General features: G+C 42.6%; 1 protein-coding gene across 6 annotated transcripts in view; it reads right to left on the bottom strand.

Annotated features, from left to right (window-relative positions):
- The window catches only part of LOC103657401 (actin-binding LIM protein 1), an 88114-nt gene that overhangs the window by 55776 nt on the left and 13513 nt on the right, over positions 1 to 18825 (bottom strand). For all 6 annotated transcript variants that reach the window (XM_040624491.1, XM_040624492.1, XM_040624495.1 and 3 more), the window contains exon 2: positions 2151 to 2238. In XM_040624491.1, the coding sequence (XP_040480425.1) occupies positions 2151 to 2184 (34 nt within the window). In that variant the 5' untranslated portion in view covers positions 2185 to 2238. The remainder of the gene's footprint in view (positions 1 to 2150; positions 2239 to 18825) is intronic.

Genomic DNA, 18825 nt, shown 5'->3' with positions numbered 1-18825 from the left:
AAGTCACCAAATTAAAGTAACTCTTGAATTATTTTATACCACTGAGCTAAAATAGCTAAAAAAGTATTCATGACAAGGATAATACCTTTTATATCAGAATACTTTAATCCCTATTTAACAATCATTCCTATCTTGCTTAACCCAGAGCCAAAAACAATAAAAAAGGAAAATGAAAAACAAACCAGACAGATATTAGCGTTTACTCTGAGGCTACAAAGTGCAGGAAATCCTCTTAAGAGCCAAGGGTCGGGGGGCGGGGGTGTCCCGGGGCAGCATTCACTGTGAAGGTTCTATTGAGTGGGAGCCCTTGGCCAAAGCCCTGGGTTTGCAGACAGTGTCACACTGTTCTCCAGAGGTCAGACACACAAGGAATGTGGCTCGGGGAGAATATCAGATGCTGAGGAAGATGAACTACTCATTCTTCAAGGATGTGTCAAGAAGGCAGGCAAAGCGCCGAAGCCCAGCTCCAGAAGACATCTACAACAATCCCTGGAATTCTGAGTATAGCCCATCCTAACGGGGAGTTGTTTATTTGTAGTATGACTGTGCTGTTATTTGCGCACAGCTTGAAATGACTCTCTATTCCGGTTCCAGAACCATGTGAACGTGCAGAGTTGCCCCCAGAGCCTTTGAGTCTCAGTTCCTAGCAGACACCGGGTCGAGACGCACTCTTGTGTCTTTGTTTTTGAGTGCTATGATCGACACACTAAAATCTAAAACAAAGCCTGGAGACCAACTAGAGAATAAATCTGCTCCATGCTGAAAATGCAAAGTGACACCTGCCTATGGCTACGCAGATTCACAGCCTGCCCTTGGAGAAATGTCATATCAAGTCCACATGAGACCATAGGTTTGGGAGCCTGTCACTTGCCTTTATTGGGCCCTTTAAAATTCAGTGGCTTTTTTCATCAGAATTTTCCAGAGTGATCATTAAAACTAAGGGATATTTGGGTTGTCAATTTCTCACATAGCTAGCATTTTTCGGAGGAGAGTAGATAAGGCTTTGCTTTAATGTTCAAGAATCATTTCTGTAGATTTTCTTCGTTATATAAAAACAAAACAGGGAGCAAAGAAAACCATTCATTAAAAATACACGTAGTGTTAAGTGCAGAGAGACAAAGAAATGAATGCGAAGGCAGATGAGACCTGGTAATTACCAAACTGAACGAGCACGAGCTCTCACGGTTCTCGCTAATTTTACTGATAAGCCCTTGTCGATTTAATGACTCTTTCTCCAGCTAAAAATAGTAAAATGTTTGTGCAGATGGTGCTGTTTGACTGGAAGAGAATCCTCCCCTAAGCTTCTCGCTGAGAAATTTCAGCATTTTAGGGGAAATAAAAACTAGTCATGGTTGTACACTGGGAAAATTTCTCAAAATGATTTTTAATTAGAAAAAAATCTGGGGGCGCCTGGGTGGCTCAGTCAGTTAAGGATCCAACTCTTGATTTCGGCTTAGGTCATAACCTCAGCATTGTGAGATCAAGCCCCAAGTTGGGCATCAAGCCTGCTTAAGATTCTCTCCTTCTGCCCCCACCCCCCAAATCTGATGGCCCTCTGGTAATGAGTACTTCTTTGCCACCACAAACTTCTCCATTTCTCTTTCAGGGACTCTGGGTATGTTCTCTCTTACTCTCTCGCTGTCTCTCTTTCTTTCAATATGAGAGCTATATCATCTTAACGGGATGAAATACATCTATGCTGCAATTCAACGAATACGAGGTTTTCTTCTTCCTGAAAGCCTGCATAAGAGCAGGCTGGAGGCATCAAAAAATCCTTCTCGCAGGATAGTGAAAGGAGCAAAGTAGCATCTAGAAATGCTTTTTCTCTTTTGTCTTGTTTCCCAAACCTCCTGGGGAAGGTTGGGAGGAGATGATGCTGATTTTCACCTCCATAGCACCAAAGATCAGGTCCTATTCGTTCATTCCAGAAGCAACACACTTTGTTAAACAGACCTAGGGGGCTCACTGCCAGCATGTCCACTGCTTGGCTGATTAATACTAACTGATGAGGTAACTTTTGGCCACGTTCATTTTGGATCTGGGGAGCCTTGACGCTAATGAAATGCCTCCTTCTCTGAAAACAAACAAACAAAGCCAGGTTTTCTTTACCCAGGCAGGAAGACCTTATTGAATTCCTGAGTCCACCTTACCTTGAAGATACATTTCCTCTCCTTCTGTGAACATCTGGTTGCATCTGCTGCATCGTGCACAGCTGGGGTGGTAATGTTTGTCACCCGCCTGCAAGAGAAGAGGTAGGGACTATTTAGTTCACACCTCGTCACAGCTCCCAGCCTCTTCTCTGGACTCGGGGATTTGGAGGCAAAGAGAAACAGCTGAGGCAGGAAAAATAATTGTCCAGGTGACCTAACGTCCTATACCAACAGCCCTGGAAGCGGAAGCTGACCCCATTAGAACTGGAAGGGGCTCAAAGACCAGATCCTGATGCCTGGATGATGGAGCTGCCTTGCTTCTCGGGGTTTCTGGCATTCATCTCTCTCTTGGCGTGGTCGCTCTTGGATGGTTGCCAGTTACACAACATGTGCCTGAGATGAGTCCACTCCATCTCCAAAACACCATACCCCCAAAACACTAACATCCAAATTGATGTGAGACTCATACTGGTTTGTTCTAAAACAATAAAAACCAGGTTCTTGCTTTCTTAGCTAAACTGTCTAAAAATAATAAAATCTATCTAGCTTACATCAAGCTGGGAAAAACCATAGTAAAGGACATCATCCACAGCTTTCAAATTAAGAGGACCCCAAATTCTCTTCTATGTTGCTTATACCAGTCTTTTGCCCAAGTCTTATATTAAGTGTTTTCTGAAGAAGGCATTTTATTGAAGTGGCCTTGCATTATTCATAAGCATTTCACATTCCTAAATAGGACAGATGCCATCACAGCAGGTGCTGACTTTCCCAAAGCAAAATGTCACTGGACACAGGGACAATTCTCTAGACAGGTGCCAAGCCACATTAGAGTCATGCTCCAAATGCATGCCTGACAAAATAAAATCTTTCATTTATAGCTTATCAAAAAATCTTCACCACCTGAAAATTATCAAATATGCTCTGCAACAAAACCATTTTATCAACCAAGTGTGAAGTATGTCTTTCGCATGAACCATGTGCAAGGCAGTACTGAGAGCCCAGAGTTAGAAGTAGCTGCCCCCCTGTGCTTGCATGAAATCTCAAGAGGAAATCAGAGGTCGGGTAGTGATTCCTTTCTCACACCCTCCAGTAGAAAGTACAAAAGCCACTTAGCAACCACAGTGTGAGATGGTGGTTGGTTACTCAAGACAATCAAGTGGAAGAAAATTGAAGTTATTTCAAAATAGAAGCCAGGAATGAAATCTGTTCAATGGGTGCCAATCAGAAAATTCTAGAAGTGGTGCTCTTGTTTTGGTTCACACACTATTATTTATTTATTTTTTTTCCCAGGGGGATGAAGGAAGCATAAGAAATGTTACACAAAGTAGCTCCTTCCCTTCGGCCAGCCAGGGTCAAATGTGAGTGAAAGGAGAAAGAAGTCAGAGTTCCAGACCACTCTAGTTCAGCTGGGATGCTAATGATGAGAGTTCCCAGCCAGTTAGGCCAACCTCTGGATTCTCGAGGAAAATGTAAGTGAAAGAATTAAGGCATCTTGACTGGAAGTCTGTGTAGTCTACTGTGAAAAGCACACTCCTCAGTAAACTGGAAGCAGGAAGGTAGATCTTCAAACTGAAACACTATCTGTCCTATCTAGTGAGGCAACATTAGGTGCATTCTCAACAAAGACGGCACCAAGACAATGACTTACACTCGCACCAAAGTCTTTCTACATTGTTTTAGTCCTAGCCAGTGTGATAAGGCAAGAAGAAATAAACATGCAGGTCACTACTGAAAGAGTTCAAATAGCTAGATAAAAGAGAAACATATAAAACGCCATAGCTTTCCTACTGACTAGCAATACAAATTCAGTCAGTATAATGGGAAAACAGGACTCTGTTTCTAGTAGCAACAAACAAACCCTTCAATGCAAGATCTACATAAAACTATTGGATTTAACTGATGGACATAAAAGGCTAACAGGCATATAATACTTTTGGATGAGAAAACTAAATATTTAAAGATGTCAATTTATCTAAAATGAACCTATTAATGCAATGCATTCCAATCACCATACTCATAGGGATTTCGTCTACAGACCTTGACGACCTGATTCTGTAAGTTCACAGGGAAGAAAAAAATGCACGAAAATACAGACATTTTTTGAAAAACAGAGCATCAATGAAGGGGGATTTTCCCTTCCGGACATAAAAAGTTATTCTAAGGCTCAAATAATTAAAGTGCTTCAATACTGGTACAGGAATAGAAAATAAACTGGTGAAACAGGTAACTCGGAAAAGCCAGTTGCACAGTTATACACAAGAGAATTTAGTCTATGATAAACGCGGCATTTCCAAAGAGTTGCAAAATGTATTATTCCACTAATGGCAAGAACAATGGATATTCCACACAGAGAAATGTAAAGCTAGATTCTTAATTCATAACCTACAAAAAAAGAATTCTAGAGAGTTATAGAGCTAAATATAGAAATAAAAATGTAGAAATATTAGAAGGATATATAGGTGATAATTTAGTATACTTGGGGTAGGAATGCTTTCCTAAGCAAGGCAAAATCTAGAAATATTAAAGACTGGTAATGACTGCGCACACACATAGAAATGTCTAGATGTAAAACTGTTAAAGGAAGAGTAACACAGAAAAAATACTTGCCATGCATGTCACACAAAGATGATTATCCGGAACACATAAAAAGTATCTCTAGTAAAAAGTAAGTGGCAATATGGGCAAAAAGCAATTTCCAGAGGTCATGCGGACGACCCAACAAATAAAGAACTAGCTCAACTCCACCAGGAATCGGGGAAACACAATTTAGAAAAAAAAAATTTTTTTTTCTTCACCAAACTGGCAAAGAGAAAGAGAAGACTCATGTGAGGAAAAAGGCATTCGCACACACTGTTGGTGAGCAAAATTCTTTTTGGAAGGCAGCTTTGACGATATTTATACAAATTTAATATGCACATACTCTGATGCCTGATTCCATTGCTAAGAAGCTATCCTACAGAAACTCTCATACCTGTGCTGAGTATATGTATTAAGGATCTTCAACGTTATTTATAACAGCAAAGAACAAAACAACAGAAAGCAACCTAAATAACCTAAATGAGAAAGTAGTTAAATAAAATATTGAATCATATGTAGCCATTAAAAGAATGAAATAAACTTACATGGAAAGAGTTCAAACTAACGCTGCCAAGAGAAACAATCATGCAGAAAAACGCCTATAATGTAGTCACATAAAGTACTAGCTCAAAGTGTGGAGACACTGGGGTAGGTCTGACTGGATTCAAATCCAGTTTCAGCACCATGTGGTCTTGTGAAGGGGGCAGTCTCTCTAACATAAGCACTCCGCTGCTATAATTATCTCACAGTGATGTGATTAGGATGAATGATCATACGATATTTTGACAACGGGGTGGCACACTAGTACATATAATAATAACGGTAATAATAATAATAACAGAAACAACAATTAACAGTAACCCTCTGAACAGAGGTGGTCCCTGGGCCATTCACAAAGAGAAGGCTTGTCAGTGCAGGTTGGGATGCTGGTAAAAGGCCCCCTCAGTGCCCGTTCTTTCCCAAGGACAGGCACAGGAGAGTAATAACTGTGTGACATGAACTGTCATACAAGGTGGATGGAAGATACGCCAAGGCCCCAAGCAGCAGGGCTGTGGTCTAGAAACCATTAGCAAAAACAGTGCTAAGAAACAATACCATCATAACCCACGGCCATCGGTCTTGACCCATACGCTCGCTCATCTCACAGTGTCGAACACGTCAACTAACTCAGGGAGCTAGAATCAGAGGCCATTTCGCAGCCATTCAAAAGTCTGTTTTTGTAGCAGTGCGGGCCCGGGGGACCACACGGTCGGCGCTCAAGGACAAGAGAGCCTCTGCTTTGCATGTGAGAGCCACCTCCTCTCTTTCATTTCTTCATACGCTGGTACCCATGACGGTTCACAGTCAAGCCCTATGCACAGGGCCAGGAAAAGGGATCAGAGCTGAACACAGACATGGGCTCATATGCAAACTACCCCCCAACATGGACATAGCTGAATCAAAATCATCCACACTGCAGTCATTTATAGAAGGAAAAGTATTTCAGATCATGAGCAAAATGGAAGACTAGTGCCTACATAATAGACGATAAACATACAATTCATTGTGGAGAGAGGTTACTGATTACAGACTTTTAAAGCACAGTGTGGGCTTTGCTGTGACAGGTGACTTCATAAGTGACGGTGACTAGGAGGTACCTGGCCCTAAGCCACGCCCTGCCACCCCAGCTGTGCCTGGGCCCGTGGGACCAGATGCACCGCTGGGGTTCCCCAGAGCTCCGCAATTGCTATTCTCCACCCAGCTTTCTACCCTGCTATGTAAAAAAATTACAACCTATTTTCTTCTTTTTCACGTATTCAAAATGCACACGTTAGAAGTCTACATTCTGGCTGGCATTAAACTCTATGGAAAGTAAACAATTTGCTTATTTAGCTGAGTTTTATAGAGCACCTGCCTACACATTCAAAGTGCAAAAAATTGCTTGCCTTTAATAGTGCTGATTATGTCAGACTCTTGGTAATTATTACTATTTGGTTAATGTCTAAATTGGAGTAGGAACTTCAGCATACAGACTAGAATACCATCTGGAGTAATACCATTTACTATAAGGCAGGATTTAGTTTAACACACCAATTTTTTGTGTGTGTGTAAAATCCACCGTCTAGCAGAGCAGATAATTCTGAACTCCTTGTGGATGAGGGGGTCCCCTGGGAAAGGACTACCATAGTTGTAATCAAGAGACTGGGTGCCATTCCTTAATGTGTTACCCATGAGACCTCAACGATGCCACTACTTAACCTCTCCAAGCCCCCAGGCCCCCATCTGTAAAAAGCAAAGGGCTGGATTAGACAATTTCAAGTCCCATTCAGCTGTAAAATTCTATGATTCTGTGTGAAATCCCATACCTCTACAAGTTCACACAGCAGTGTTAACTGAAAAGCAATTCCTTTCCAGAGAAAGGAAATTCCTGATGGCAGGGAATGGGGTTTAAGCAACGAGTCTACAGTGTCTTACACCCAGGGGGATTTCTGGATGCCCTGAGCCCTGTGCCGACTCTAACAGCCCACTGGGAGTAGCAAAAGAGAACTGTAATTACAGAACCCATCCCTGGACAGATAATCTGTTTGCCTGATAATCTGCTTAGCTCCTGGATGACCCACTGTGCTTTTCAGTTTTTCTTTACCCTCTTTTTCCTGCCCTACTCCTAACATGAGCCCAGGAAATGTGGAAGACAGCCCTTGAGATGAGCCTTCAGACACTTAAAACTACTGTCCTACCTGCTTCGAAAAAAAAGACTCGCAGATTCTTATCAGAGAAGGTCATGATCTATAAACAACTGGACAAAAACCTTAGAGGAAAAGAAAATATCAAGACTCCAAACTCAGGCAAACCTGTTGTGATCTGAGTTTCTCAGCAGATGAGGACAAAAGGGAAAACGGGCCACTAAAAGTCTCACTGTGTGAAAAAATGGCCACATATAATTGTCACTAGAGAGACAAGGTTTCCTGTTCTAAATTAATAACCGTTACTGTAGGCTAAACGTCCATAGGGTCTGGCTCTGTGCCAGGCATTGTATCAAGACTTTACGTGTCTGGCCTCACAACATTCCTATGATGTAGGTGCTGTTTTACAGTCTTAGACTGAAACAAAGAAACTAACACTCAAAGTGGACAATTTACTTAGAGACCCCAGTGCTTCCAAAAAGTAGAGCCAGGCCTACCCTCTAAAAGCACCAAAACAATTCTCATAGACAGACCTTGGCTCTGGAATGGAAAATTATCTCCCACACTAATTTTGCTGCTGATTGACAATGTTCAAATAGTTCTTTCTCATATAGACCCTTGAGAAAAGCCAAGGGTATAACACTGAGAGAAAATTGAATGTAGTCATTTCTATACGAGGAAGTTAAATTCTCAAGGTTTAGGTTGCAGGTTTTTTGGGTTTTTTTTGTAAGTTCCAACTTGATTCAGAGATGATTTGCTCAGAATACCCAAAGGAATAAACAAATTGCTTTCCTGTCCCCAAGACTCTTGCAAACGCAGCTCTGGTTGATGGTGACTTTAGCTGAAGGACATGCAGACACTTGGAGATAAGTGTGTTGACCTAGATCAGGACTTTTCTAACGTTACTGAGCATAAGCAACACCCAAGATCCTTTCAAAAATGGGTTCAATGGCCTTAAGGTGGGGCCCAGAAATCAGCTTCTTTCTTTGTTTTATTATAAGCACCTAAATGAGTACACAAATCATCATAACTAGGGAAACACCAGTCTGGGTGGTCTCCAAACCCTAAACCTGAGAGTAGACGAGGAGGCCAAAGAGAGTAACAAGGACCTGTTGCTTACACGGCAGGTGCATGGGTAGGAAGGGAGAGGCAGAATCACGTAAGTTCCCTGTTTTACTCATGCAGAAAGGCAGTGTGGGGGCTGACTCAGCCTTCTTTATGTTTGCTGTTTTTTCCTTGAAGTGGGAGTGGTTTCCAATGAGACTGGACTGGCTTGATCTCCAAGTTGAACACTCACCTATTCCCGGAGAGTTTTATTTATTTTTTCTCTAATGCAGGATCCTGAACAGGCTGGATAATGAGGGTGTGCCTGGCCCAAAGTCTGTATCCTGGGCAAAGGTGAGTGAATCAGTTTGCCCAGGCAGCGTTCATGAAGCCCAGAGGGCTGTACACAAGTCTGTACAAAGCCAACCCACACAGATGAGAACATCCTTCAGCCAGACAGCCTTAACCACCCAACCCCAGCTGCAACCGCCGCTCCAAACATGTGTGCTGTGTCAGAGGGAGGGGCGGCAGCTCATCTTCCCCAGTGAAGAGGCACAAAATAGAGCAGAGAGAAATACACCACTGCCTTCCAATGATCTGGTTCCCTTTGACCAGCTGCTCGAAATATAAAAGAGCATCAACTCCCTTATATTTTTAAATAATATTTATTTATGAGATTGGGGGGGAGAGTTTTGGGGATGGGTAGAGGGAGAGGGAGAGAGAATCCTCAACTAGACTCCCCAATGAGCAGGGAGCCCGATGCAGGACTCGATCCCAGGTCCCTGAGATATGACCTGAGCTGAAATCAAAAGTTGGCTGCTTAACGAACTGAGCCACCAAGGTGCCCCTCAACTCCCTTCTTTTAATGAGGGATAAGAAGGAAAAAAGTGGTAACATCCCAGTGTAAATGCATATTACATTTTTGCAGATGGTTACTGCTTTCTCATCTCCTTCCAAGGAATTAAGTGCAAAAACTTTAAAGCAGTCTTTACAACTTAATAGTGCAAAATAAATGTTATCTGTAAATGTGTGCATTCCTCCAGGACCTAAGCAGTCTCTTTAAATTGATCTATAAATTCAGTGCAATCTCTACCAAAATTCCAAGCTGGATTATTTGTAGGGATTGAAAAGCAGATCCTGAAACATATGTGGCAACACAAAGGACCTAGAAAAGTCAAAAAACTTTTTAAAATAGGATAAAGTCAGAGGACTTAAACTATCTGATTTCAAAAGTTTCTATAAAGCTAGAAGTTATCAAGACAGCATGGACTGGCATTGGGATAGACATATAGTTCAATGGAATAGAAGAGAGAATTCCAAAATAAACCTCCACATTCACGGTTAGTTGATTTTAAGTAAAGTGCCAAGGCAATTTGATAGGGAGGGGATAGTCTTTCCAACAAATGAGGATGGGACAGTTAGATATACAATCAAACCCCTACCTCACACCATAAATGAAAAATGAACTTAAAATGGATCATGGACCTAAATATAAAAGCTAAAACTATAAAACTTCTAGACAAGAACATCAAAGAAAATCTTTGTGATTTTGGTTTACTATTTCTTATTCTACAAAAACATAACTCATAAAAGAAAAAAATTGATAATTTGGCTGTCATCAAGATTAAAATTTTTTGGGGCACCTGGGTGGCGCAGTCGTTAAGCGTCTGCCTTCGGCTCAGGGCGTGATCCCGGCGTTCTGGGATCAAGCCCCACATCAGGCTCCTCTGCTATGAGCCTGCTTCTTCCTCTCCCACTCCCCCTGCTTGTGTTCCCTCTCTCGCTGGCTGTCTCTATCTCTGTCAAATAAATAAATAAAATCTTTAAAAAAAAAAGATTAAAATCTTTTTCTCTTCAAAAGACAACATTAAGAAAATAGAAAGATGAGTCACAGATAGGAAGACATTTCTGCAAGTCGTATCTAAAAAAGGACTAGTATCCAGAATATATAAAAACCGATTACAATTCAAAATAAGAGGCCAAGCAACTCAATAGAAGAAAAATGGGCAAAAGATTTAAATAAACACTTCACAAAAGAAGATATATGCATGCTGAATAAGCACATGGAAATATTTTAAACACCCTTAGTCATGAGGGAAATAAAATGAAAACCACAATGAAATACCACTACACACTGGCTTCAGAGGCTATAATTAAAAAGATTGACCATACCAAGTGTTGAGGAGGATGTGCAGAAAGTGAAACACTCATCCATTGCTGGTGAGAATGTAAAGTGGTACAGCTAGTTTGGAAACCTCTGGCAGTTTCTCAAAAAGTTGAACATAAATAAACCATGTGACCCAGCACTACTACTCCTAGGTTTCGAACTAAGAGACATGATAACATATGTCCCCACAAAGAGAAAGAGAAAGAGAAGAGAAGAAAAGAGAGGAGAGGAGGGAAAGGAGGGGAGAGGGGAGGGGAGGAATAGAGTGGGGTCGGGGGTAGGAGACCTGACTGGGAAGACAGGAGGAACTCTTGTATTCACTATCCACAGTGACACATCAGAGCCATACACACACTTACTCCTTTTTGGGGGGTGGGTATCCAGATTCTTTTAGAAAGTTGAAAAATATGTATTCTTTTTCCAGAATAAAATGTATCTTTCTATATAGAAAGCTACATATACGCATATTGTATTGTTAGCAATTATCTGAAGATTTGAAAGGATTTTAAAAAATAGTTTGCTAATCTAATAATTATGTCTCTGTCTTCACAGGAACTACCATTCTTTTTCGTACAAGAAGAGAAACTGGACTACCGGGAGATTGAGTTACTTGCCCAGGACCACATGAGAAGTTGAACTGAAAACCTGGAGGACCACATTCACCTTAGGGTAGCTACTGGGACTCTCCCTGGCCGGTTCTGTGTGTGCTTTCACACACAACATTTACCTGGATTCTTTACTGACCCTTTGAAATAGGCGACGTCGTTCTTCTTGTTTACGGTGATCGAACTGCGGCTCAGAGACCACATGACTTGCTGCGCCAAGACCAAGGTCATACAGCTAAGCCTCAGAACTAGAAAACATCCCACATCTTAGGATACAAATTCGATTCTCTTGGATCAATATCACCAAAACACCTACACTGCTTTTCATTTCACAAATCCTAGGCAACTAGAAAAATAATTCCGGTGTGATGCAAAAAGATGGTTAAGACAGATGATTGAGAAGAGACATTTTATTAACATCTATCCAGGATATTTTGCCAAATTGTAAGGCGGAGCAAATAGCTACACTGAAGGCAAAACATAAATCTGCAACTAATCAAGGTGAATTTCTACATTTGAAACGAACCTCTGTGCCCTGGTGCCCCCACAGCTCTGTGCTGCACCGTCACACGTGTTTGCTTTTGCCTCTGGTTATTATGGCTGGACCGTCCGCCCCACCCCACTGTGCAACCCGGAATGGAACAAGATGGGCTTTGGAACCAAGAGAACCTGGAAGTCTGCATTCTGGCCTTGGGCACTTTTCTGGAATCATTTCTTCATCTGTAAAAACTGGCATTAGAAAGTCTACCATGTAGGATTACTACAAAAAATAACCAAAGGTAAGTTGATAGCAATGGCAGTCAAAGTTGGTGAGCTTTTCTCTTTCATTGTGGATTATGCATTCCTTTGAAGACATGGGCCACACCTGTACCTCCATAATTCTAGGATCTCTCTTGCTCTCCATACAGCAAGTGCTCTACTAACGTCTGGCGAATTCCTATTAGAAACCCTTATCAGAAAATCTCTAAATCAATTAGCCACCATTCCCTGAACAATTACAGCAGTCCAAAGAGAGGTAATGGATGAACTTCGGTGCCCTGGCTACAATTTCATTATTTATTTGTTTCCAGATACTGTGCTAAGCACCTCATAAACCATATCCCATCTGACCTTCCCTGCAACACTGAGGGGTAGGTGTTACACCCATTCAACAGAAGAGGAAATCAAACGTTAGCAAGATCAAGAAATTGTCCAAGGTTACTCAGCTAGGGATAGAACTGTCATCTGAATCCAGGTCTGTCCAACTCCAAACTGCAGAACCACCCCCTACAGCCTTCCCCGCCCTCGGCAGCAGAGTTAACAAGGGAGCGCCCCCCCCCCCCTTGAGATCTGTCCTGGCTCCCACGACTTTACAGGATCATCTTTCAACTTCTTTTTCTTTCTCCAAGAATACAAATAAAAGTTTATCGGGCAAAAGTAAGGCCTTCATATTTTACCATTTGCTAATGCTAAAGAAAGACCAGATAATTTCTTAAATCCTTAACAAAAATTTTACTTTCACTGTCCCTCCTGCCCCCAGCTATCAACAGTGTGATCAAATGTTATTTTAAAAAACCCCTATAGCGTGCCTGGGTGGCGCAGTCCTTAAGCGTCTGCCTTTGGCTCAGGGCGTGATCCTGGTGTTCTGGGATTGAGCCCCGCATCAGGCTTCTCTGCTGGGAGCCTGCTTCTTCCTCTCCCACTCCCCCTGTTTGTGTTCCCTCTCTTGCTGGCTGTCTTTCTCTGTCAAATAAATAAATAAAATCTTTAATAAATAAATAACCCTTATAAATAACACCAAGGCCTTTAAAGCCAACTCTCCTAAATGTTCTCTCTTGACATAGGCGATCTTTGTGGTATGGGGCCGTGTGATCCCAAATCCTTACAAGGCGGGCCCAGCAGCTTTTGCTGTTGTTTTCAGATTCGACAATGGCGAGGTCATGTCTCCAGGTACCAAACTTCCTTGAAACTAAGAACTGATTAAACAGCACGGCTAACATCATCCCATTATTCTCTTCCCATAAGTTATTAGGAAATACAACATAGTTCAGAGGGCAGCCAGTGACCCGAGGATTTGGTGTTGTATTTCCTTGGGTGTTGGCTGAATTAGCTATTCCCTGACCAGGGGCTTTGTCTGTGCTTGTTGTAATCTGTTCCACGGTTTGGTGCTTTCCTTTTCTTGGTTAGCAAAAATGCATTTTACATTTTATATCATACTGTTCTCCCTTATAAGGTAGGTAGGAAGTCTTGAATATACTTTTTTCTCCCTCTTCTTTGGAGTTGGAAAGAGGACTGCCTTTGTTTTTTCATTCAGGTAAACTTCTTTATCGAAGTATAAACACGCACTGAGAAAAAGGCACAAGCTGTATTTGAATGAATTTTCATAAATGCACCATATCTTATAACTGGCACCCAAAGCCAGAAAGAGAACATTACCTGCACCTAGAAGCTTCCCTCACGCTCTCTTCCAGTCCTATGACTTCTATTCACTGTGCTGACCTCTAACGCCATAGGTGTTGTACCTGGTTTTGAAGTTTACATAAGCGGAAGCAAACATGTCTGGCTTCCTTTCCTCGATGGTACAAGAATTATCCACGAGGCTGCATGTAGTTTCCTTCATTACATCTCGTGATTGCATAGTATGCCTTTATGTAAATATGCTACAGTTTATTCACTCATTCCACTCTTGGTGGACATTTGGGTAGTCTGAAAGCGTCGGGCGTTCTGAACAGTATTGCTGTGAAAATCCCCGCCCGTGTCTTTTGGTGAGTTACACACAAGTTGTGGCTGCACGTACACATAACATAGGAGCCGACGGCCTACGGCAAGGTCATCCGGAACGTTTATGCTGAAATTCAGCAGCCACTGCCAAACAGCTGTCCAAGGTATTTTTGCCTTTTATTACAATTTTAATCTGAGAGGAATTTGAAGGAATTAAATAAGAAGAATGAAATTAAGAGCACTTGGCCACATGGATTCTCAAAGTGTTTTTCTAACCTCTGTGAAGTGAATGAGCTTTTTTACATAAAATGGTCTCTAGGTAGACATGCTGTAGCTTAATCCCCTCAGGTCTGCATTATTCCAGGCCCTCCACTGAACAATTTTCAAGCCTTCTTTCATCCTTGTCCTTCTGTTGGCCCTATCCTTTCAACTGATGGGGAGATGTGGATGGAATGCAAATAATGCTCATATTTAAATCATAAATTGACTCAAAATCCACAGACAATGGCTGGCGTTGCCTGGATCACTTTGCAGAAGGCTTGGCCACCAAGCCTCAAAAGTGGCTTCTTCTAGTTAGGGCCAAGGCCCACTGGAAAGAGTAAGTAAGAATTGGGTTTGGAAGGTTAAGCACTTCAGTGGCTACTAAGAGATCTAATTTTTCCTCTCAGGATTGAGCTAGACATTTCTTATCCATTACTTTTATTGGTAATAATCCCCTTTGCATTTGTTCCATAGCAGAATGCTTATTAAGTATGTTCCCATTTAATCCAGCCAGAGCTTTGTGGGGTACCCTATTACTTTTATGCCTATGCATGTCTTCAAAGGTACAGAGCTAGGTTCAAATCTATGTTTTTTAATGAAGTCCACTCTCCCCTCCCCCTGCCCACCTGCTACACGGCAAGGGTCAGAAAGACTGAAAATCACTTTGGTGGCTTGGACAGCTTAAAAGTAAGAAGCTTCTACCTCCCTCCCTTCCAGAAAGTACCATGGAGTGCAGGAACTAACTACCCAGGAAAGATCCAGTGGAACTTCGTAAGGGTATCCCTTATACAATAGTGACTCACTTGAGGTGATGATAATTTGAGATTGTTGACAAGGAAAGGATCTTGGTTCCTGGGGACTCCTTAGGAGGGACTCAATTGGCCTGTTTTAGACAGTTATAAGGCTGCCCCGGTTTCCATATGTGCAATGTCGGGGGGGGGGGAAGGTGGATGTCTGAGAAATCCGTTCTGTTGAATTTTCAGAATGAATGGATACACTGGCACCCAAGTGCTCACTTCCCCCAATCCTGTGTACTTTCCAAAGAGACTTGTACGTTCTAGACCATTAAGAAGGTGTAAGATACTGGTCCTGCCTCGCTTGCAGGATTGCTGGGTAGGTAAAAGAAATGTGAATTATACGTAAATTCACTTTGGGTAATACAACACAGGGAGAGGATGAACCAGGCTCCAAAACACTGGATGACTCTAGGCCAGTTTCTTTACAAACACTATACTCTGAAAAGCAATTTTCAAGGGGTCTCTTTAGGAAGTTGAAGCCCAGAGGGAGAGACTCTTGGAATCCAATGGAATGTTACTGCGAACTTGTCTAGGACGCCTGGTCAGCTGCTGCTTTGCCTGTGGTGAAAACTATTAACAGAGCTCCTGGGAAGGAGCAGCGAGAAATGCATCATGCTTCTGGTTTACTATGACTCGCTTTCCAAGCTCAGACACCACCCTGCAGTCAGGGTCAAAGGTTCTACATCCTTTCCTTTCTTAACACCAGAAGATAAATATTCGCCTTCAAGTTCGACACTCTTGAAACCTAATCCCAGTTGGATCATTTTTGTGTCTTGCGCAAGGGCGAACGCTTAAGGTTCCTTATTGCTCGTGATCTCATTCCTGGTGTCCTTTCCAACACGAGAGCATGCTGGAGTCAGGAATGTGTAAAAGCAATCCAAAGGGCTCTTCTATGCCAGCTGCTCCAAGGGAATCAATGCTCAATACGCAGGTCCTGGTGGTCAAATGGCACAATTAAAGGCATGGGGGGTGGGGTGCCGTGGGAAGGAGTACGGCAATGTCAGATTACAGGACCGGTCCCCTTTACTAAATGCCTTAGTAACAACTTTGCAACTTGTAGGAAACATGCAGAAGGCAGTTTTTTTTTTTAATTAAAACTTTGAAGTTTTCAGTATATCGGCTAGTTGAATTTCAATAAATTAAAAAAAACTTTGAACTTTGCTATATAGTGTACAGCAAACGTGTCGTCCCAATTCAGCAAGATTCCAGTTTGTCAACTGCTTTTCTTAGCCAAGGTGCTATCTCTAAAGTACATTCCAGTTCTGTGATTTCTGTCCTTCTCCAGGAATTACAAACGATTCTCCATCCCATCCCACTCTTTTTCCTTCCTCAGTATTTCTATTCTAAAACAACTCTTAGAGAACTTGATAGGAGTTGGGTAAGATATAGAGCCATGGACGTGGTCCGTGCCTCCTTTTGAGTCCTGGGTGATGCCTTACGTGTTATTTCCACTAAAACCATTGCTCTGAGTTGCTCTGAGTTATCAACTCCTTTGCAGATGGCTCGGCTCTTGGGCTGCCGAAAGCACACTATCAGACTAAAAATATTTTTTCTTCCCCAGGGTTAGAGGAGCCTTCAGGGTGGGAACCAATACTAGAGCAGTCAGAAAAACAGGCTGCTTTTTAAAAACATCCTTGTCCGATTTCCTATCCCATTGTGGCTGGATTTCACCCCCTTTAACAAACAACCTGAATCTACAGAGCCCAGTCGCTACCATTTCCCTGGGAGCAGTGGGGAGGGGTGCTTCACCCATCACCGACTGTCAGTTCTAACTGCCAGCAGGAAGAAAAAACAGGGTGAAAAGTAAGGAGGATGGGAGGTGTATGAGAGTATTGGCAACACCCCAAATCAGAGCCCACTGAAGACAAGGCTGATGCCTCTGGATGACAACTAAAGCAGGTTTGTATCCTAGGAAGAAACAGATATGCAGACTTACATTCCAGACTCTACAGGCTGGGGGTGGGGGGTGCTTCCCCTGTGCTGAATCCTCTGGATTCCTCTGGAAGGGCCGGCCTCAGGGAGTACAGCAGAAGCAGGGAGTGCCGTGCAGGTAGGTTCCCTCCCAACTGTACCTGCCATACCTCAACCAGTCACAATCAGATGACAGGGGACCGTCCAGAGTGGACAGAGACCCTGCCACGGCTGGGCGCCAGGACCCAGATGACAGCCTAAGCCATGGACATCAACCAGCGATTTTGTGAACTTTGGGTTCCATTTGTGTGGTCATAGGGTCTGTAACCTTCGAAGTATCAGATCGGGCCACCAGAGCTGATGTCAAGCTTGCACTTGGCCTCAGGGCAGCAGACCAGCCCGCGTTCTACCAAAGTTCAGTCCACCAAACTTACAAGTCAGAGCCAGCCAGCTCCTCTGATGACAGACAGACAGACAGACGGGAAAAGCCCCTCTGCCCAGGCAAACCAGCAGCTCTGCCAAGAAATGCTGGCGGTGCCTCTTGGGTTAGTCCTCTCTCCCTCCTGCTGATCAACCTAGACTCCGAGGCCTTTTACGGAGCTCTGGAGGATAATTTTTATCACATACCCCGTGGGTCACAATACTCTCCAGATAAGAAGTCTTCAACATTATCCACTGCCTAGTGACAAAGTCAAACTTCCTAAACCCTGGCATTCAACAACCTCTGTAATCTAGTCTCAACTACCTGCCCAGCTTTAAAAAGTTGTAGGGGCCCCTTGAGAGCTACAGGGTAGCTCTGGGGCAGGGCTTGGGCATCAGCGCCTTGAAAAAGCTCCCCACGTGATTCCTAGCTGCGCCCAGGCTGAGCCCTTGTAGATGAGAAGAAACCTTCCCCAGCTCTCCCGACTTAGGCATTCCCTTCTATTCGCATTTTTTTCTTGTCCCAAATATACACCTTTTATACATTAATATAAAGTAGACACACATTTGTCTAATGCAATAAATTATACTATAACTGCTGGTTACTTAACAGGCTTTCCCTCTAGACTTGAACTTCCCAAAAGCAAGGACACTGCAGGGCACCTGGCCGGCTCAGTCAGTAGAGCATGTGACTCTTGATCTCGGGGTTGTGAGTTGTGAGCCCCACGCTGGGTAGAGAGATTACTTAAATAAAATCTTAAAAAAAAAAAAAAAAGAGGCAAAGATATTGCCTTATTCATTTTTTGTATTTCCAGAGTCCAAAAGGTGTTGAGCACCTATCCCTATCAGGTATTTTTTGTAAAATGTCTAGTTTATATTATAGAATACCAGTGTTGCAAGCTTGATTCAGATGCTGCCTTCTCTAGGGCCTTTTTTCCTAGTGGTCTCACCTGGACCTGACCCCCTCTCTCCTCTACCCTCTGAAAACATTTATTTATTCCACTCAAATGGCCTTCAGCTTGTAGATATTTGTGTTTTATGACTTCTGCTAACATTTTAAAAAAAGATTTTATTTATTTATTTGAGAGAGAGAGAGAGCATGAGCAGGGGGGAGGAGCAGAGGGAGAGGAAGAAGCAGACTCCCCACGGAGTAGGGAGCCCAATGCCGGACTCGACTCCAGGACCCTGGGATCATGACCTGAGTTGAAGGCAGATGCTTAACCGACTGAGCCACCCAGGCGCCCCTTTTAAGTTCTGTGAAGGCAGCGACTGTGTCTTTTATAATTGTATATTATAACTATAATTATGCAATCAGCTAGCATAGTACAAGCAGAAATGTTATATTCTTGTTTAAAGAATGCATTATACATCAAACGAGTAGACCAAAATACGATATCTAAGTATAGTGCTGGGAAAAACTGTAGCACTGCAGAGCAATGGCAGAATAAATTTTTGAGAGCAAGTTATATTGGTGAAGCCACATTAGGATTTTCTTCTATTCTAAGCTATGTTTTCCTTCTAAAAACTCTT

Source organism: Ursus maritimus, unplaced genomic scaffold, assembly GCF_017311325.1.
Source record: "Ursus maritimus isolate PB19 unplaced genomic scaffold, ASM1731132v1 scaffold_7, whole genome shotgun sequence".
Taxonomy (NCBI): Eukaryota; Metazoa; Chordata; class Mammalia; order Carnivora; family Ursidae; genus Ursus; species Ursus maritimus.
Note: the sequence above shows the minus strand (reverse complement) of the source record. Positions and strands in the feature narration are given on the sequence as shown.